The following is a 21,710-nucleotide window of genomic DNA, read 5'->3' as shown; positions in this document are numbered from 1 at the left end:
CCCCCCCCCCCCCCCCGTTGGCCTCCAGCCTGGTCTCAGGGCGACCCCAGGAAGGTGATCTACCCCACTGACAGCCGAGGGCAGTTCTGTGGTCAGGCCGGCACGCCACTCGAGTGAGACGCTTTTCCCTCCACACACTCTGACGTTTAATTCACCGCCGCTCAGTATAGCGCCGTATAACACCAGCTCGTCCGCCGAGCTCCTCTGGAGATTGAATCCAGAAACACATTTCCTCAAAGAAGCAGATCTCAATTGATCAGCTGGAAGTTTTTTGTTTTTTTTCAATACTTGAAGTTTCTTAGTTTTTATCCCCCGCCGTGGCCGATAGGCCCCGAAGGGGGATCTTGAAACAGTCTCCGTCCGTATGTCCGTACGTCCGTCCGTTCGAACGTTTCTACCTATATCTCGGCAACCCCTGGGCCCACAGTGACCAAACTTCACATGCGGATACATCTCAGAGGGGGAAGGGATACTATGGTGACCTTGACCTAATTTGCATATTAAGTAGGTCACAGGGTCACGAAGTGCTTAAAAACACCTTTTGGGCTCTGGAGACGTATTTTGACATAGCTTATGAAGAAGACCTTTCAGATTCTACATAATGATCTACTAGGACCCATGGAACACCCTCTAGTGTACCAAGTGTGCTGCCTTAGAGCTGCTTTGTGAGGAAATATAAAGCCCTCCGGCGGGGGATTAGCCCAGCAACGGCCTTCTTGTTTCCATAAGAACAGAGAAACATATAAACCATACAGTGTGGAGGCGGAGAAAGAGGAGACGGACGAAGGAGTCGAGTCGCTTTCTTTAATTTCCTCCAACAGCACCGACAGTTCACCTGTCAAGAACCGACCCCCTTGTGTCACCGCACTTCCCCTTATAACCCCTCCCACTACGTCACCGACACACCCACTGCATTCTGTTTGGGAGAACCTCCCCCTCAGGCCCCCCCCCCCAAGAACAATCTCAATGGTACAACAAGATTTTTGTAGAAAAAAGTGTGTCTTGGCTCAAAGAGGTTGAAAAACACTGTTCTAAGCAGAAGTTTCCACGGTGTCGTGTTGAAACATCCTATGAGTGTAAATAGAAACAAACACTGGATCAATAATGACTCTAGTCTGTTGAGAGAGTGAAGGAGTGCTCCTGCACTCACTAACAACTCTCCTGTTTTTATATCACTCTGACATTCTAGTGTTTACTGCAACAATTCAAATGATTGTGTTCTGATCACTTCAGCCTGTGATGTTCATACTGATACTGGTCCAGACCACTGCAGTCGTCTGTGAGAGGAAATACTCACTGTACTTCTGTTTTCTCCGCCAACTTTGAAGTTGAGATTGAAAACAAAATGTGGTTGGTTGAAGAAGCGCCGAGTCTCGAGTTTTACTTTGTAGTTGCAGGTTAAAATCCTCAGGAATCATTGATTTAGGCTTCGTTTACGTTTCAAGTCAAAACACGTCATTTTTGTGTTTCTGCAAGTTGGATTGTTGTTAGTCGCTGTCAAAATAAAACCACCAAGTTAGATTGTTGTTAGTCGCTGTCAAAATAAAACCACCAAGTTGGATTGTTGTTAGTCGCTGTCAAAATAAAACCACCAAGTTGGATTGTTGTTAGTCGCTGTCAAAATAAAACCACCAAGTTGGATTGTTGTTAGTCGCTGTCAAAATAAAACCACCAAGTTAGATTGTTGTTAGTCGCTGTCAAAATAAAACCACCAAGTTGGATTGTTGTTAGTCGCTGTCAAAATAAAACTACCAAGTTGGATTGTTAATACAATCGCTGTCAAAATAAAACCGCAAAGTTGGATTGTTATTATGGCGACTGTCAAAATAAAACCACCAAGTTGGATTGTTATTACAGTCGCTGTCAAAATAAAACCACCAAGTTAGATTGTTGTTAGTCGCTGTCAAAATAAAACCACCAAGTTAGATTGTTGTTAGTCGCTGTCAAAATAAAACCACCAAGTTGGATTGTTGTTAGTCGCTGTCAAAATAAAACCACCAAGTTGGATTGTTGTTAGTCGCTGTCAAAATAAAACCACCAAGTTGGATTGTTAATACAGTCGCTGTCAAAATAAAACCGCAAAGTTGGATTGTTATTATGGCGACTGTCAAAATAAAACCACCAAGTTGGATTGTTATTACAGTGACTGTCAAAATAAAACCACCAAGTTGGATTGTTATTACGGTGACTGTCAAAATAAAACTACCAAGTTGGATTGTTAATACAGTCGCTGTCAAAATAAAACTACCAAGTTGGATTGTTATTATGGTGACTGTCAAAATAAAACCACCAAGTTGGATTGTTATTACGGTGCCTATCAAAATAAAACCACAAAGTTGGATTATTACAGTCCACACGGCAGGCGGTGTCTGAAACGACCGTGACGTGGGTAGAATCGGCGAATTGAGCATTGTGGGCGGAGCCTCAGTCCTTCCCTCCGTCTGAACAGGAAGAAGCCTGTGCTGTTCTACTTCAACATCATGAAGTGCGCTAGCCCCATGGTGCTGCTGGAGTTCCAGTGTCCGACCACACAGGTGAACACACCGCCGCCATGACACGTCTCCGCTCTGACTCCTCCCCCTTCCTTCCCTTCCTTCGCCGTCACGTGACCCCCGGAAGTGTCTCCGTCCACAGATGTGTGTGGAGACGTGTCCCGATCGCTTCATGACGCTGATCAAAGCCTACAGCAACAAGAGGGACTTCGACTACTACAGAACCTTCTGCAAGGACGGCGTGACCAACTCCATGGTGGGCGGCGGCGGCGCGGCGGTGGCGTGACACGCCTTTAAACCCGACAAACTGTGACCACGATGTCTTTGTGTTTCAGGGGATTCCAGAGATCCTGAGTCAAGGCCTCTGCCCCGCCATGTTGACGCCCAGCAAACCCTGTGAGTCCAAGTCCAGATACACGTGTTGTTAAAAAAACCAAACAAACAACAATGGTTGTGTTTTCCTCCAGTCACTCGCCGCTGCTTCCCGGCGTTGGGGAAGAAGGGCGAAGTCGTAACGGTGGGGAACAACTCTCACTTCGACGACGGGACCGGAAACATGAGGGACGCCAAAGACCTGGTGGACGGAGTGAAGTGAGTCTGGCTCTCTCTCTCTCGCTCTGCCTCGCTCTCTCGCTCTCTCGCTCTGCCTTGCTCTCTCTCGCTCGCTCGCTCACTCTGTCACTCACTCACTTGCTCGCTCTGCCTCTCTCTCTCTCTCTCTCTCTCTCTCTCTCGCTCTCGCTCGCTATCTCTCTCTCTCTCTCGCTCTGCCTCGCTCTCTCTCTGCCTTGCTCTCCCTCGCTCACTCGCTCACTCTGTCACTCACTTACTTGCTTGCTCTGCCTCTCTCTCTCGCTCTGCCTCTCTCTCTCACTCGCTCACTCTCTCTCTCTCTCTCTCTCTCGCTCTCTCTGCCTCTTGCTCTCTCTCTCTGCCTCTCTCCCTCGCTCGCTCTGCCTCTCTCTCTCTCGCTCTGTCACTCTCTCTCTCGCTCTGCCTCTCTCTCTCTCTCGCTCTGCCTCTCTCTCTCACTCGCTCACTCTCTCTCTCTCTCTCTCTCTCTCTCTCTCGCTCTCTCGCTCTCTCGCTCTCTCGCTCTCTCGCTCTCTCTGCCTCTTGCTCTCTCTCTCTGCCTCTCTCCCTCGCTCTGCCTCTCTCTCTCTCGCTCTGTCACTCACTCTCTCGCTCTGCCTCTCTCTCTCTCTCTTGCTCTCTCTCGCTCTGCCTCTCTCTCGCTCTCTCTCTCGCTCACTCTGTCACTCACTTGCTCGCTCTGCCTCTCTCTCTCTCTCTGCCTCTCTCTCTCTCTCTCTCGCTCACTCTGTCACTCACTTGCTCGCTCTGCCTCTCTCTCTCTCTCTGCCTCTCACTCGCTCATGCTGTCATTCACTCACTCACTTGCTCACTCTGCCTCTCGCTCTCTCTCTCTGCCTCTCTCCCTCGCTCGCTCTGCCTCTCTCTCTCTCGCTCTGTCACTCACTCTCTCGCTCTGCCTCTCTCTCTCTCTCGCTCTCTCTCGCTCTGCCTCTCTCTCGCTCTCTCTCTCGCTCACTCTGTCACTCACTTGCTCGCTCTGCCTCTCTCTCTCTCTCTGCCTCTCTCTCTCTCTCTCTCGCTCACTCTGTCACTCACTTGCTCGCTCTGCCTCTCTCTCTCTCTCTGCCTCTCACTCGCTCATGCTGTCATTCACTCACTCACTTGCTCGCTCTGCCTCTCTCTCTCTCTCTCTCTCTCGCTCTCTCTCACACTCACTCTGCCTCTCTCTCTCTCTCTCTCTCTCTCTCTCAGGAACGCCACCGTGGTGATCGAGGCTCGCCAGGTGGTGATGAAGATCTTCGAGGACTACACGCAGTCCTGGTACTGGATCCTCATGTGAGTTGTCGCCGCCCTGCTGGCCAGTAGAGAGTGTGTCATCATGGTAACGGCCGTCCCCCCCCCCCCCCCCCCCCCGCAGAGGTCTGGTCATCGCCATGCTGCTCAGTCTGCTCTTCATCGTCCTGCTGCGCTTCCTGGCCGGGATCATGGTGTGGATCATGGTGGCCCTGGTCATCATCGTCATCGGTTACGGTGAGCCGCTTTAGTCCTGAGTCCGCTAACGTGCTCAACAATACATAAACACACTCAGGCCCCGCCCACACGACCACATGACCACACAGTTTTGTCGACGTGACGCCAGGTTTTAGAAACCTCAACACTTTTACTTAAAAAAAAAACTCCAAAAAACACATTCCAGAGTGAAGAGATTTGAAAACGGCGCCTCAATCTAATGAGATGCACATTGGCACATGGCCCCGCCTCTCGACCCGATGACCCCGCCTCCCTCACTAAACAGCAGCATGGCGACTGCCTGCTGGTGCTCCTCACTGGACTAGATTATATTCTGCCTTTCCCCCTGGACCCCCCCCCCCCCCCCCGAGTCTCACAGTGTTGGTGTGTCTGCAGGAATCTTCCACTGCTACATGGAGTACGCCGCCCTGCAGGGCGAGCCGGGCGCCGACGTGACGCTGCAGGACCTGGGCTTCCAGACCGACTTCACCGTCTACCTGCAGATCCGACAGACCTGGCTGGCCTTCAGTCAGTACCCCCCCCCCCCCAGATACAGATTAATGTAAACCAGCATCAGATTAATGTAAACGAGCAACAGATTAATGTAAACCAGCTTCAAATTAATGTAAACCAGCACCAGATTAATGTAAACCAGCACCAGATTAATGTAAACCAGCACCAGATTAATGTAAACCAGCACCAGATTAATGTAAACCAGCTTCAGATTAATGTAAACCAGCTTCAGATTAATGTAAACCAGCTTCAGATTAATGTAAACCAGCACCAGATTAATGTAAACCAGCACCAGATTGATGTAAACCAGCTTCAAATTAATGTAAACCAGCATCAGATTAATGTAAACCAGCTTCAGATTAATGTAAACCAGCACCAGATTGATGTAAACCAGCTTCAAATTAATGTAAACCAGCTTCAAATTAATGTAAACCAGCATCAGATTAATGTAAACCAGCACCAGATTAATGTAAACCAGCACCAGATTGATGTAAACCAGCACCAGATTAATGTAAACCAGCTTCAAATTAATGTAAACCAGCTTCAAATTAATGTAAACCAGCATCAGATTAATGTAAACCAGCTTCAAATTAATGTAAACCAGCATCAGATTAATGTAAACCAGCTTCAAATGAATGTAAACCAGCTTCAAATGAATGTAAACCAGCATCAGATTAATGTAAACCAGCACCAGATTAATGTAAACCAGCATCAGATTAATGTAAACCAGCTTCAAATTAATGTAAACCAGCATCAGATTAATGTAAACCAGCTTCAGATTAATGTAAACCAGCTTCAAATTAATGTAAACCAGCACCAGATTAATGTAAACCAGCATCAGATTAATGTAAACCAGCATCAGATTAATATAAACCAGCAACAGATTAATGTAAACCAGCACCAGATTAATGTAAACCAGCACCAGATTTATGTAAACCAGCTTCAAATTAATATAAACCAGCATCAGATTGATGTAAACCAGCACCAGATTAATGTAAACCAGCATCAGATTAATGTAAACCAGCATCAGATTAATGTAAACCAGCACCAGATTAATGTAAACCAGCATCAGATTAATGTAAACCAGCAACAGATTAATGTAAACCAACTCAACTCAACTTTATTTATAAAGCTTTAAGCAGCCGTAGCTGAGACAAAGTGCTGTGCATTGAAATAAAAATATAAGAGGCAAAATAAAAACATTAAAACGGTAAAAACAATAAAAAAAAGTTAAAACAATAAAAACAATCAGATGGTAAAACAATAAACAAAACATAAAAAGTTAAAACAATAAAAAAAAAACCACGAAGGCACTAAAGCCAGAGCAGTCTCACGCTGAGGTAAAAGCCGAGTTTCACAGATAACATTTAGATATTTATACATTATTAGCTTTTGTTGCCATTTTTGGCAAATTTAAAATTTTCCCACTTCAGTAATATTATTTCACAATTTTTTAAAGTTTTCCTTTTTGCTCATTTTTTTCCTTTTCCCATTTCCTCTATTTTGTTCTTTTCATCTAAAATTTTTCCATTTTAGTTTGACCATTTTTCCAGAATAACATTTTTCCCCCCATGTGATTTTAAGATATTTGCTCAGTTCTTAGCACGTCCAGATGTTCTGGATGTTTTGGCGATTTTGAAAGCTGGTTTTCTTCAGGTTGGATTAGATTTGACTCTGAGCGCCGTCCCGCCTCTCCTCTGCCCAGTGATCATCCTGGCCATCGTGGAGGTCGTCATCATCCTGCTGCTCATCTTCCTCAGGAAGAGGATCCTCATCGCCATCGCCCTCATCAAGGAGGCCAGCAAGGCCATCGCACACGTCATGAGCTCCCTCTTCTACCCGCTGTTCACCTTCCTGCTGCTCGCCGTGGTCATCGCCTACTGGGCCGTGACCGCCGTGTATCCTCGCCTTAACACCACATTATAGAGCATCTTCCTCCTCTAACATCAGGTTATAGAGCATCTTCCTCCTCTAGTCCAGATTATACAGCCTCTTCCTCCTCTAACACCAGGTTATAGAGCATCTTCCTCCTCTAGTCCAGATTATAGAGCATCTTCCTCCTCTAGTCCAGATTATAGAGCATCTTCCTCCTCTAACATCAGATTATAGAGCATCTTCCTCCTCTAACACCACATTATAGAGCATCTTCCTCCTCTAACACCAGATTATAGAGCAGCTTCCTCCTCTAACACCACATTATAGAGCATCTTCCTCCTCTAACACCAGATTATAGAGCATCTTCCTCCTCTAACATCAGGTTATAGAGCATCTTCCTCCTCTAACATCAGATTATAGAACATCTTCCTCCTCTAACATCAGATTATAGAGCCTCTTCCTCCTCTAGTCCAGGTTATAGAGCATCTTCCTCCTCTAACACCAGGTTATAGAGCATCTTCCTCCTCTAACACCAGATTATAGAGCCTCTTCCTCCTCTAGTCCAGATTATAGAGCATCTTCCTCCTCTAACACCAGGTTATAGAGCATCTTCCTCCTCTAACACCAGATTATAGAGCCTCTTCCTCCTCTAACACCAGATTATAGAGCCTCTTCCTCCTCTAACATCAGGTTATAGAGCCTCTTCCTCCTCTAACATCAGGTTATAGAGCATCTTCCTCCTCTAGTTCAGATTATAGAGCGTCTTCCTCCTCTAACACCAGATTATAGAGCGTCTTCCTCCTCTAACACCACGTTATAGAGCATCGTCCTCCTCTAACGCCACGTTATAGAGCATCTTCCTCCTCTAACATCAGGTTATAGAGCATCTTCCTCCTCTAACATCAGGTTATAGAGCATCTTCCTCCTCTAACACCAGATTATAGAGCATCTTCCTCCTCTAACACCAGATTATAGAGCATCTTCCTCCTCTAACATCAGGTTATAGAGCATCTTCCTCCTCTAACATTAGATTATAGAGCATCTTCCTCCTCTAACATCAGCTTATAGAGCATCTTCCTCCTCTAACATCAGATTATAGAGCATCTTCCTCCTCTAACATCAGATTATAGAGCATCTTCCTCCTCTAACATCAGATTATAGAGCATCTTCCTCCTCTAACATCAGATTATAGAGCATCTTCCTCCTCTAACATCAGGTTATAGAGCATCTTCCTCCTCTAACATCAGATTATAGAGCATCTTCCTCCTCTAATCCAGATTATAGAGCATCCTCCTCCTCCTCTAGGCCAGATTATAGAGCATCCTCCTCATCTAACACCAGATTATAGAGCATCTTCCTCCTCTAACATCAGATTATAGAGCATCTTCCTCCTCTAACATCAGATTATAGAGCATCTTCCTCCTCTAGTCCAGATTATAGAGCATCTTCCTCCTCTAACATCAGATTATGGAGCATCTTCCCCCTCTAACATCAGATTATATAATCTGTTCCTTGACCGAGGCGACCAGCTTCCTGTCGACCTCCAATGAGCCGATCTACAAAGTGTTCAACGACTCGGACTGTGAGCACTCCAGGAAGACCTGCGACCCGGCGGTGAGTTCCCCCTCTACGTTCCGTGAGTTTGTTCTGTGCAGAACCGGTTCAGGTTCTACGGTCCGTAGGTTGGTTCTGTGCAGAACCGGTTCAGGCTCTACGGTCCGTGGGTTGGTTCCGTGCAGGACCGATTCAGGTTCTATGGTTCCATGCAGGACCGGTTCAGGCTCTACGGTCCGTGGGTTGGTTCTGTGCAGGAACGGTTCAGGTTCTATGGTTCCATGCAGGACCGGTTCAGGTTCTACGGTCCATGGGTTGGTTCTGTGCAGGACCGGTTCAGGTTCTACGGTCCGTGGGTTGGTTCCGTGCAGGACCGGTTCAGGTTCTATGGTTCCATGCAGGACTGGTTCAGGCTCTACGGTCCATGGGTTGGTTCCGTGCAGGACCGGTTCAGGTTCTATGGTTCCATGCAGGACCGGTTCAGGCTCTACGGTCCGTGGGTTGGTTCCGTGCAGAACCGGTTCAGGCTCTATGGTTCCATGCAGGACGGGTTGAGGTTCTACCGCTCTGTGTGCAGAACTTCTCCACCAGCCTGATGAAGGGCCAGTGTCCAGACTCGGAGTGCCTCTTCGCGTTCTACGGCGGCGAGACGGTCTACCACAAGTACCTGATCGGCCTGCAGTTCTACAACGTCTTCCTGTTCTTCTGGTGCGCAAACTTCGTGACGGCGCTCGGCCAGATGACGCTGGCCGGGGCCTTCGCCTCCTACTACTGGGCCTTCGTCAAGCCGGACCACCTGCCCTCCTACCCCATCTTCTCCTCTCTGGGCCGTTCCCTCAGGTGAGCCTCCTCCCTCCTCCCTCCTTCCTCCTCCTCTCTCCTCCTCCCTCCTTCGTCACCAGACGAGCGGCGGCAGGTTTTCACTGAGGTCTGCTTCCAGGTACCACACCGGCACTCTGGCCTTCGGCTCCCTCATCCTGTCCATCGTCCAGATGATCCGGGTTCTGCTGGAGTACCTGGACCACAAGCTGAAAGGTTCTGGAATCCAGTTTTAATGACTCAATGCACCACCTTGTGGTACATGCTGGTACTACCACACTAAACAGAATTACCGTAATTTCCAGACTGTTGAGCACAACTCGGGTATAAATTATACCTGCAAAATAATAATTAAAAAAAAAAGTCGGGGGGGATTTTTACGTGATGCACCTGAACGCATCGCTCACAGCCATTGGCTGCTGGAGCTCCGGACCAGGAAGCACCAGACCAGCTCTCCGACAGCAGAAATGTCACTTTTAGTGCATGTTTTGGAGAAACAGAGTCTCGGAACGGTAACTACCTACATGTGGAAGTAGAATCTGGCGGCATGAAGCTCGTTAACCCCTAAACATCCATAAATTAGCTGTCGTTTTGGAAGCTACACGGTTCAAAATGTGAAAAAATTGCGGCTCGTGGTCTGGAAATTACGGTAATGTGACGGTTGCCAACTTTGGTGAGTAAAGTTGGTCTGTCTGTCTGTCTGTCCCCCCCCCTCAATTACATTTTCTTCAGGATATACTGTCCTGTTTTTTTCTGTTTGTGTTGGAAAAAAAAGAAGAGAAAAATCAAAGTGAAATAAAAAGGGCAAATGACAAAAAAAGTCTTTTAAAAGCCATTTTGATTTATCCGTCAGATTTTGGTGATTAACGACGAGCCACAAATCTTCATAAAGCAGCAGAAGCGTCGTTAGAAAGGAGAGTTTTGACGAACGGTGTCGTTCACAGGAGCTCACAACAAATGTACCAAGTTCCTGCTCTGCTGCTTGAAGTGCTGCTTCTGGTGTCTGGAGAAGTTCGTCAAGTTCCTCAACAGAAACGCCTACATCATGGTGGGTCTGGCTCCCACCGACACAGGAGGCTGGGCTGGTCTGTGTGTCATCTGTGCAATCTGGGTGTAATCTGCGTGTAGTCTGCGTTTAGTCTGCGTTTAGTCTGCGTTTAGTCTGCGTTTAGTCTGCGTTTAGTCTGCGTTTAGTCTGCGTTTAGTCTGCGCGTAATCTGTGCGTAATCTGTGCGTAATCTGTGGGTAATCTGTGCGGATTCTGCGCTTAATCTGTGCGTGATCTGCGTTTGATCTGTGCTTGATCTGTGCGGAATCTGCACTTAATCTGCGTTTGATCTGTGCGGAATCTGCACGTAATCTGTGCGGAATCTGCGTTTAATCTGCGTTTAATCTGTGTTTAAACTGTGCGTAACCTGTGTTTAATCTGTGCGTAACCTGTGTTTAATTTGTGCGTAACCTGTGTTTAATTTGTGCGTGATCTGCGCGTAATCTGTGCGTAATCTGTGTTTAATCTGTGTTTAATCTGTGTTTAATCTGTGTTTAATCTGCGTTTAATCTGTGCGTAATCTGTGGGTAATCTGTGTTTAATCTGTGCGTAATCTGTGTTTAATCTGTGCGTAAACTGTGTTTAATCTGTGCGTAACCTGTGTTTAATCTGCGCGTAATCTGTGTGTAATCTGTGTTTAATCTGTGCGTAACCTGCGTTTAATCTGTGCATAACCTGCGTTCAATCTGTGCGTAATCTGTCTGTAATCCGGTGCGTAATCTGTGTGTGTTTCACCACCAGACGGCGATTTATGGCAAGAACTTCTGCACGTCAGCCCGAGACGCCTTCTTCCTCCTCATGAGGAACATGATCAGGTGATGGTCACAGTGAGCGAGTCTTGATTTGAAAGGAAAACTCTGGTGATTTCCAGGAGTTAATGACGGCGTTTCGTCCTCCAGAGTCGCCGTCTTGGATAAAGTGACAGATTTCCTCTTGTTTCTGGGGAAGCTGCTGGTCGTCGGGCTCGTGGGTCAGTTCATTTTTTCACAATTTGCTTCAATCAACCACAAACTGGCAACTTTTAGTTACATTTCTACCAATTTTCAGTGAGAAAAAACATGAATTATCAACTCAAATAGTAACAAACTGGGGGAAAAAAATCCTTAAAATACATTTAACCTTATAGTCCTGGTGAAATGTAAAACCCTACTTTGCAGAAAACGATAGTTGGGGTTCTACTTGTAAGGTTCCTCCGACTCTGCCCCTCCACTGTTGTCGCATAACAAAGTTATTTGAATTTTGAATCTCCAGCCGAGGAAGTCGGGGGAATCCTTCTCCTTCGTGGGCGGAGCCTATGTGTGACATCACGAGTTGTGCAGATCTCGATCTGTTGTGTTTATATCGGCTTGTTTCCTCTTAAATATCCAAGTTTTTACAGTGTTTTGAAGTTCTAGTCGGTGTTTTATGAGCCTTGATGAAAGATTGAGCCTGGAAGAGACCGAGAGGAGAAAAGGAGCTCGGGCGGCGGGAGCCGCTAGCGGGAGAGGCTAGCGGGAGCCGCTAGCTCGGGTGGCTAGTAGCCGATCAAGTAATACCTGGACTCATCTTCGGTGATTCCAGCGTGGAATTTGAATTTGAAATGACGATGATGATGAAATCTGGTTCAATTCAGCCTCTTCGTGGTCAAAACTCTGATCCTCCATAATGTAAACACAACTTGGGCGTGTGCACAACTCGTGATGTCACTCTGTTATTGTCAGAAGCTCCGCCCAGCAGAGGAAATAGCGCCGTTTATCCGCTATTTTCTCGCAGATTGCTGTGTTTTAACATTTTACCCTTCAGCCAGTTAGCAGGAAAATGTTCTAGAAGAGACACCAGAGAGTTTTGGAGGTTGAGTTTTCTTTCACTAGGACTTTCATATTAATAGTGAAAATGAGTTCTTTTATTTCTCACTGTTTACGCCCATAAACGCTTCGTCACACCTGCTTTTTGTTGCTCAGGGGTTTTTGCCTTCTTCTTCTTCTCTGGGCGAGTGAAAGCCTTCGAGGACACGGCGCCAAACCTGCACTACTACTGGGTTCCCATCCTGGTGAGTCGCTAACTAGCGCACGTTAATCCGTCGTGATTAATCCGAGTAAAAAAGTTCGACTGCGGTCAGGGTGAAGGTGCGCCTTCACAGGATCCCTCAACGTCCCGCTTCCCATTCATTGTCTATGTGAAACGCAAGAGCAGTGCATGCTGGGAGCGGCGCCCGCTTCAATAAATGGAATCCAGTAAACTTCGTGGAAAAGGAGGAAACTGGCAGTGGTGGAACGGATTCGGCTTATTTGTCACGTCGGATGTTTTCAGTTGGTTTCATGAAATGTTAAAGGTGTTTAAAAAGACGCGTCAAGTCCAGATATCATCCCTTCGTTCTTCAGTCTGTGTGATTTAATATAGAGTAAAAATGAATGATGATCGTGATTAGTTGAAATTAACCCACATCCACCCTGTGATTAATCGGATTACTGTAATTGTCGGACTATTAGCCGCTACTTTTTTCACACACTTTGAACCGTGGGGCTTAAACAATGACTCGGATAGTTTAAGGATTTTTACAGTTTAATGAGCTTCGTCTACCTCGGTGTCTTTCAACCACTGTGCCGCGGCACACTGGTATTCCACGAGATATCGTGGGAAATTATCCAATTTCACATTTTTTATAAAAAGACATTTACTCTCGCACGTCAGCTGTCAGAGCAGTGTGCAGAGTAATTATGTTTAAATACTGTGGCGAGCGCCGAGGAAGAATTCCTCTGAGTCTAGATTCTTTTCTGCCAGCTGAACACCAGAGGCTTTTATTTTGACATGAATACACGTAACCGGAACTTCATAACAGGACGAGACTCCACACAACACATTTCTCACTCCTGGTTGATCACCAACGTCCAACAAACCAAACTAGAGGAAATAATGAACGATCTGAACCGAGGAACAAAAACACAACACAAGCACAAACCAACACACACAACAACCCCGACAATAACCCTCAATAACCTCCGGCAACACACAACCTGAACTCCCATCATGCACTGCAGCGACCAACTCCCTGATGCTACAATACTCTTCACCACTAGAGGGCAGCACAGAACTTTGCAGGTGAAATGTAAAGTGACAGACGTCAGTGTGGTTCATCTCCACCTCCTGCTACCATCTTGTATCAAAGTACTGTGTCAGTGACAGTGATGGAGAAGTTTTTGAAAACCAGGATCTCAGCTCTTCATCCATCAGGTCCAGGTTTCACACTGAGGGAGGCACTATTAAAAAAAGTCCTTGCTTTCTGGATTTACTGGATTCCTGTTGATAAAACTTTGATGAGAAAGACTTTGATGTCTTAGATGACAATGACTTTGATGTCTTTGATGAGAAAGACTTTATATTGTTAATAGAGGCTACACAGTTTAACATTCTAACATTTTCGGGTGGAGGTGTGACTCCAGATTTTTTCCAAAGAAAAAAGTGTGTCTTGGCTCAGAAAGGTTGAAAAACACAGATGTAGCAGACACAACGCGATGCGTTCAGGTGCATCACGTAACTACGACCTTTCTTCTTTTTTTTTTTCTCCGTATTTGGCCGTGGCTTATATTCACTAGTCGGGAGACGGCGGTAGACGTGTTTGGATTGAGAGTTGAGGACTATGAAACGTGTTTGTCTGCAGACGGTGGTGATCGGCTCGTACCTCATCGCTCACGGCTTCTTCAGCGTTTACTCCATGTGTGTGGACACGCTGTTCCTCTGCTTCTGTAAGTGACCCGTCCGCCCACTGCGCCTGCTTGAAACGGCGTCCGCAGCATGGCTCCGGTGTGGGAGCTAATCTGACCTAATCTGATCTAATCTGACCTAATCTGACCGCGCTTTCTCACCTGAGCCGCTTCGGCTCGCTCGCTTTTCTCACTTTCTGTTTTTTTGTCTTTTCTTTTCCCCTCTGGTTTCCTCCCACTGGTTTCCTCCCACTGGTTTCCTCCCCTTTCACTTTGCTAACGCCCTCCCGCCCGCTAACCTCCTCCTAACTCCCCCACGCCCTCCGGCCTGCTCGCGCCGAAAGGCGAAGACCTGGAGCGTAACGACGGCTCGGCCGCCCGGCCGTACTTCGTGGCGCCCGGCCTGCGTCGGATCCTGTGGCGGAGCGAGGCCGAGGACACGCCCACGCCGTCCGCCAGGCGGCGGCGGCGGCGGCGTGGCGAGGACGCCCGGGTCAGACCTGAGGAGGACGAGGAGGCGGCCTAGGCAGGACACCCGCTAGCTCAGGGGTGGTCAACCGGCGGCTCCGGAGCCATGTGGCTCTTTGATCCCTCCACTGCGGCTCTTTGATCCCTCCACTGTGGCTCTTTGATCCCTCCACTGCGGCTCTTTGATCCCTCCACTGTGGCTCCTTGAGCCTCCGTCCCACTGCAGTTCATCCCGGAGGGACGTAAGGAGGCAAGGCCACCCGGAGATGGATGTAAGGAGGCAAGGCCACCCAGAGCGCAGTCCCTACAAAGAGTGGTAAAATGTAGGATTGTGAACGACGCAGCGACGTGACGTCATTTTCCAAGTTTCTACAGAATTTATTGCTAGCCTACTTCCTGTGTAACGTCAACTCTTCACTTTAAAACACCAGGTTGGACCATCTGTAGTATGATGTGCTTATTTAAGAACTGAGGGGAGGAATAAAGTAATAAAGTGTTTCTGTGTGACCAGCGACGTGTTCGGCAGGAGGGCGTTGATGAAATAGTAGAATTATGATTCTGACCTGTCCAGTTACACTTTAAGTAGATATCTGCAGATAAAACACTAAATTATTAGACATGGAAGCTGAAATGGGCTCAAGTTTCCATCTTTACTTCAGTTTAAATCGAAAGAAGCGTCGTGTTAACGAGGGGGGCGGGGCTTAGGGGCGGGGCTGAACGTCTGCATGAAGGGTTTTTTCTGCTTCTCGAGGGTTTTCTCTCTCTCTGGTGAACTTCCTGATCTTCGCCTGCTGCCTTGACAACTCCTCCCACTAACCCGCCAGCCAATCACGTGCTTAAAAGATTAATCCTGGACGCTCACGACTTTTTAAAACTGCATCTGAGCTCACAGTGTGGAGCCCTTGATTGGCTGGCTTTACGAACCGCCGGTGACGTTGACGACGTTCCAGTGGCTCTCGGGAGCCGCCGAGGAACCGTCTGACCAAAGATGGTCTCCGTGTGTCTCCAGTGGAGGACCTGGAGAGGAACGACGGCAGCGCCGAGCGACCCTACCTGATGCCCGAGAGCCTCCGCAAGGTGCTGAAGAAGAAGAACAAGGCCGAGCCGGCCGAGTAGAGGTCAGGGGTCAGGCTGGCCCCGGGGCCGGGTGGAGGTCAGAGGTCAGGGGTCAGACTGGCCCCGGGGCCGGGTGGAGGTCAGAGGTCAGGGGTCAGACTGGACCCCGGGGCCTCCGTCATTCCCACATATCTTCATTCTGTCTGCTTTATATCAACGCCAGTAAACATCCAAATGTATTTAAGCATGTTGTGAATGTTTCTTTTTTTAGGTCAAAGAAGCTTTGATTTTAAAACTGGAGTGTTACATGAAGGTACAAGCCGTCTTTTATTTTGAAATGAATACATATTTAACCGTGCTGTTACCAAAGCTTTTTTTGTTTTGTTTTGTTTGTAACCACGTGCAGACAAACAGGAATTTAAAACTAACCGATTTAAAGGATTCTATTGGGTGCTTATGTGTATTTCTTTGTATTTTTTTTTTCTTTTTTGGGGGATTTCAAATAAAGCATAGTTTTTATAATAAAGTGTGATCGCTTCCTGCTTATGAACTGAACACACTTTTCTTTTTTTTTTTTTGTTGGTTCAGATGAGGACAGGTCTCACGGTGCACTTCCTCCTGTTGCCCACCAGGGGGCAGAAAAACCACAAACTTCACACAACTTTCCTCCCTTCCCAGCATCCGAAATCATTTTTTAAATTTTTTTTAATTCCAGCATTTTCCACTAATAGTTTGTCCGTATTGGTAGAATAGAGCCACAATCATCTCTGAGATAGAATTCTTTTTCACGTTTTTCTTTTTTGAGGCAGAGTGTACGTGATAAAAAAATAAATATTTTCATTAAAACCAAAGAAATAGAAATACTCGAGAAAGTAACTCGTGTCGACATGATAGATAATTACTTTATTCATCCCCGAAGGGAAATTGTCTTGTTGCAGCAATCTGGTACATACGAATATTATAAAATACAATAGAATAGAAATAAATTAAAAAATAAAGAAATAAAAATATCTGGGTATAAGACATAAAGTAAAACACAGAACGGAACATGGGCACTTAGAAATAAGACGAGATAAAAGCAAAATAAATAAATAGTAAGGTGCAGTGGCAGAACCATTAGAAGTAGGCATTATATAATAATAACAATAATAATACAGATAATGTGTAATAGTGTATAATACTTGTGTATACTACTACTAATAATGGTAGCAATAATATAACAATAACAATATATATCAGTAATAATAATACCAATAGTAATAGTGTACTTGCACATGTATAAATATATGTATATGTACATGCAATATGCCATATGAAATATATGATATAATATAAGTATCAATGTAATTGAGTCCAGGTGATGATGATGGATCCAGTTTTAATGAAACCTTGTGGAGCGGAATCCAGTGAAATCGTCTCCGTCACTGCTGCATTCTGGGTATTTTTTTTTTTACAAACTCTCAGGGTTCCAGGAGTGACGTCCTTCAGACTGACTGGTATGAAGAAAATGTAAAAAAAAAAGCAACAACACTTCTTTTCCCCGGTCAGTCTGACGACGGAGGGAAAACAAGAAGATAACCTTCAAATTCTCACAATTCCAAGCGTTTTCCTGAGTCACAGCACTTCGACCTCAGTGAGTCTGGACGTTGAAGACTCAGACTCTTCGTGGCAGATTTGGACAGACGTTCCCATTTTTCTAATGTTTGCCGACTTGGGAAAACCAACTTCTCCAGGAAATCCCAACATGCGTCCAGCTCTTAAATGAACTTCACACATTTTACAATGCGCCACATTAGGTTTAATACGTTTAACGTCTCTACGTCACAAACAAGAGTAAAGCGAGTCCCGTCCGGTGAAGAATAAATCCTCCACGTCAGAATAAACTTTCTTGTTATTGTCAAACTAACTCTTCAAACTTGTAATCTAATCTTGTTTGTGGTTGTTTAAATACACACGTTGACGTTTCTGTTGAATTTCTGATGCAACATTTCTGGGTTTTTTCCTGCTCGTGTCCATTTTTAATGGTGAAATGTTCCAAGTTTGGTTTTCTTGAACAGATATGGACTGAGAACGGTGGATGTTTCCACACGTTGCCCGTTTGCACGTCCAGTATAGTTTCTTTGTCGGAATTTATCTTTCATTCAAGTCTACAGGCTCCGTTTTCTGACAAGATGCTCCAACATTGGCTGCAAGTAGCATCTAGACCGGCGGCTCCTTGAGCCTCCGTCCCACTGCAGGTCATCCTGGAGGGACGTAAGGAGGCAAGGCCACCCAGAGAGGGACGTAAGGAGGCAAGGCCACCCAGAGCGCAGTCCCTACAAAGAGTGGTACAATGTAGGGTCGTGAACGACGCGGCGACGTGACGTCATTACAACAATAAAGGACGAAGAATGTAGAATCGCGGCTGCAGGTCATGACGGCGGCTCAACTGGGAGCTTCCTGTACCTTTCACAGTAAAAGCCCACAGTTCCAGGAGGTTCATTCCAGACTTGTTGAGAGTGACGGAACATTCTAGTGAATTCCACAACAACTACAGGACATTAAAGACACACCATCACACTCATGGTTCTAACAATCCACATCTCCCACATTTATCTTCCATTTTAATAATGTGTAGCGATAAAGGAGCTGAGAGCTGCAATGCATTATGGGAGTTTCTGTTTGTGGTGTTTTAAATGTAACTATTGGGGGTTATGTTAGGTTTGTAGTGTCGGTAGTAATTGTGTTTTTGTTGCTTAGTTCATGTAGTTTAGTTTATTAGTTGTAAGTCGTCAACCAGCAGTGAAGAAGGTTTAGTGTGTCGTGTCGTCCTGGCCTGGTCTTCCTGTGGGACTGTCAAAATAAAATGTGTCTCTCTGGGTGTTGTGTTCAGTGGGAGACGGGACCAAATGGCTCTTTGAGCATTAAAGGTCTATATTATAGTTTTCACTGCTTGAATTCCCGTCCAGAACTTCAGTGTTGCTGCAGCCCTGCAGCTTCAGCAGGTGTTGATGACGAAGCGTCTGCCTGCATTCCTCCTCGCTGCGTCACCTCATACCTCCGAATTCCTCCACCTGGAGAACCTCCGCCTGCAGAACCTCCGCCTGCAGAACCTCCGCCTGCAGAACCTCCACCTGCAGAACCTCCACCAGGTTCTGTGACTCGCCTCTCGCTGGTTTTACACACCGAGGCTCAAGTGTTGTTCCCGGTTCCCTGAACGCGACGCCAGAGAGGAGGTGAGGAATGAAAACATCAGGTGGACGAGGTTGCGCAACGCGAGGAGGCGGAACCGAGTGTGTCTAGTGGGAATGGCGTCGTGCGTCACGGTCCACAGGGGGAACCTCACGAAGCCTCCCGACACTCAGGGCTTCACTCTCCGCTGACTCTTCCACTGGTTGCAGGTTCTGGTTCGGTCGTTTCACCTGCAGACGAATAAAGAAGCGTTGATTAAGATTAATTCCAGCAACTTTTGGTTTCCTCTGCTAATTCTGAATGTGAGCAGCAGCTGACGCCTGGTCTTCTCATGGAACACCTGCTTCCTGTGTCCGAAACCAGCAACAGATTAATATAAACCAGCGTCAGATTAATGTAAACCAGCAACAGATTAATGTAAACCAGCAACAGATTAATGTAAACCAGCGTCAGATTAATAAAAACTAGTGTCAGATTAATATAAACCAGTGTCAGATTAATGTAAACCAGCAACAGATTAATGTGAACCAGTGTCAGATTAATATAAACCAGCAACAGATTAATGTAAACCAGCAACAGATTAATATAAACCAGCGTCAGATTAATATAAACCAGCAACAGATTAATGTAAACCAGCAACAGATTAATGTAAACCAGCGTCAGATTAATGTAAACCAGCGGCAGATTAATGTAAACCGGCAACAGATTAATATAAACTAGCATCAGATTAATGTGAACCAGCATCAGATTAATGTAAACCAGCAACAGATTAATGTAAACCAGCAACAGATTAATATAAACCAGCGTCAGATTAATATAAACTAGCATCAGATTAATGGAAACCAGCGTCAGATTAATGTGAACCAGCGGCAGATTAATGTAAACCGGCAACAGATTAATATAAACTAGCATCAGATTAATGTGAACCAGCATCAGATTAATGTAAACCAGCAACAGATTAATGTAAACCAGCAACAGATTAATATAAACCAGCGTCAGATTAATATAAACTAGCATCAGATTAATATAAACTAGCATCAGATTAATGTAAACCAGCAACAGATTAATGTGAACCAGCATCAGATTAATATAAACCAGCATCAGATTAATGTGAACCAGCAACAGATTAATATAAACCAGCGTCAGATTAATATAAACCAGCGTCAGATTAATATAAACTAGCATCAGATTAATTTAAACTAGCATCAGATTAATATAAACCAGCATCAGATTAATATAAACTAGCAACAGATTAATGTAAACCAGCAACAGATTAATATAAACCAGCGTCAGATTAATATAAACTAGCATCAGATTAATATAAACTAGCATCAGATTAATGTGAACCAGCATCAGATTAATATAAACCAGCAACAGATTAATGTAAACCAGCACCAGATTAATGTAAACCAGCAACAGATTAATATAAACCAGCATCAGAAGTGGACAACCAGCGTCACGTCCGGACCAGAAGTGGGCGGAGCTCTTGTGGCCACGCCCACAACCAGCCTCAGAGCCGCGCCGTCACGGTTCCTCTGGAAAATGGAAACCAGGAGGAACAAGCGCCGCTTTTGTTGAGGACAAAAGGTTCCAGTGTGACGTCTGGGAGGAGACGCATGAATGGATGAAACCCCAAACACTCCTGTCTCTGTTCCAGTGTGAGGAGGAGGAGGAGGAGGAGGAGGAGGAGGAGGAGGAGGAGGAAGAGGAGGAGGAGGAGGAGGAGGAGGAGGAGGAGGAGGAGGAGGAGGAGGAGGAGGAGGAGGAGGAGGAGGAGGAGGAGGAGGAGGAAGGGTCAGAGTTGATCAATGGTGGTCAATGGTGGTCAATGGTGATCAATGGAGTTCAATGGAGATCAATGGTGGTCAATGGTGATCAATGGAGATCAATGGAGATCAATGGTGGTCAATGGAGATCAATGGAGATCAATGGAGATCAATGGAGATCAATGGTGGTCAATGGAGATCAATGGTGGTCAATGGTGGTCAATGGAGATCAATGGTGGTCAATGGTGGTCAATGGAGATCAATGGTGGTCAATGGAGATCAATGGAGATCAATGGAGATCAATGGTGGTCAATGGAGATCAATGGAGATCAATGGTGGTCAATGGAGATCAATGGAGATCAATGGTGGTCAATGGAGATCAATGGAGATCAATGGTGATCAATGGAGATCAATGGAGATCAATGGTGGTGAATGGAGATCAATGGAGATCAATGGTGTATATATACACACAACTAAAAGTGGTAAAGCAGGAGAAGTCTAATTAAATGTAATTAAATCAATATAAATTTAACATCAAAATCCAGTTAAATCAAATAATGCAATAATAAAATAAAACATTTATAATAAAAAATTATAAAACAATAAAAAATCAATTAAGTTAATCAATAACCAGGGTAGAATCTAAAAAGTAACAAACAAATAAGTAAATAAATATACAGTGTATATATATAAATAGTGAATTGATAATTATAATAATAGAATTGTAAACCAAGAGAAAAGGTTAAAATGAGAAAGTATATTATGATAAAACTAATGACAGAATTAAATTAAATTAAATTAAATTAAATTAAACTTCATTGAATGAAAATAAATAAATATATTTAACAAGAAAAATCTAATTGTGAGAAAATATGAAATAGGGTTTAAAAATGTGAAAGTATTTCTCTCTCTCTCTCTCTCCCTCCCTCTCTCTCTCCCTCCCTCTCTTTCTCTCTCTCTCTCTCCCCCTCCCTCTCTGTCTCTCTCCTTCTCTCTCTCTTTCTCTCTCTCTCTCCCCCTCTCTCTCTCTCCCCCTCCCTCTCTCTCTGTCTCTTTCCCTCTGTCTCTCTCTCTGTCTCTCTCCTTCTCTCTCTCGCCCTCCCTCTCTCTCTCCCTCTGTCTCTCTCTCTCCCTCTGTCTCTCTCTCTCTGTCTCTCTCCTTCTCTCTCTCTCGCCCTCCCTCTCTCTCTGTCTCTCTCCCTCTGTCTCTCTCTCCCTCTCT

At 45.5% G+C, this 21,710-nt stretch overlaps 1 protein-coding gene across 2 annotated transcripts in view; it reads left to right on the top strand.

The window, feature by feature from the left end:
* LOC308141248 (choline transporter-like protein 2) overlaps positions 1–16,093 on the top strand; it is a 29,786-nt gene extending 13,693 nt beyond the window's left edge. For both annotated transcript variants that reach the window (XM_080511334.1, XM_080511333.1), the window contains exons 4-21: positions 29–113; positions 2,450–2,534; positions 2,635–2,748; positions 2,828–2,888; positions 2,960–3,083; positions 4,281–4,364; positions 4,447–4,559; positions 4,935–5,066; positions 6,757–6,949; positions 8,456–8,540; positions 9,058–9,320; positions 9,421–9,515; positions 10,244–10,347; positions 11,089–11,162; positions 11,247–11,317; positions 12,288–12,376; positions 13,985–14,069; positions 15,505–16,093. In XM_080511334.1, the coding sequence (XP_080367460.1) occupies positions 29–113; positions 2,450–2,534; positions 2,635–2,748; positions 2,828–2,888; positions 2,960–3,083; positions 4,281–4,364; positions 4,447–4,559; positions 4,935–5,066; positions 6,757–6,949; positions 8,456–8,540; positions 9,058–9,320; positions 9,421–9,515; positions 10,244–10,347; positions 11,089–11,162; positions 11,247–11,317; positions 12,288–12,376; positions 13,985–14,069; positions 15,505–15,611 (1,964 nt within the window). In that variant the 3' untranslated portion in view covers positions 15,612–16,093. The remainder of the gene's footprint in view (positions 1–28; positions 114–2,449; positions 2,535–2,634; positions 2,749–2,827; positions 2,889–2,959; positions 3,084–4,280; positions 4,365–4,446; positions 4,560–4,934; positions 5,067–6,756; positions 6,950–8,455; positions 8,541–9,057; positions 9,321–9,420; positions 9,516–10,243; positions 10,348–11,088; positions 11,163–11,246; positions 11,318–12,287; positions 12,377–13,984; positions 14,070–15,504) is intronic.
* The last annotated feature ends 5,617 nt before the right edge of the window (positions 16,094–21,710 follow it).

Source organism: Blennius ocellaris (assembly GCF_963422515.1).
Source record: "Blennius ocellaris genome assembly, chromosome: 16".
In the NCBI taxonomy this organism is placed as follows: domain Eukaryota; kingdom Metazoa; phylum Chordata; class Actinopteri; order Blenniiformes; family Blenniidae; genus Blennius; species Blennius ocellaris.
The sequence above is the reverse complement of the archived record's forward strand: the minus strand, read 5'-3'. Positions and strand labels throughout refer to the sequence as shown.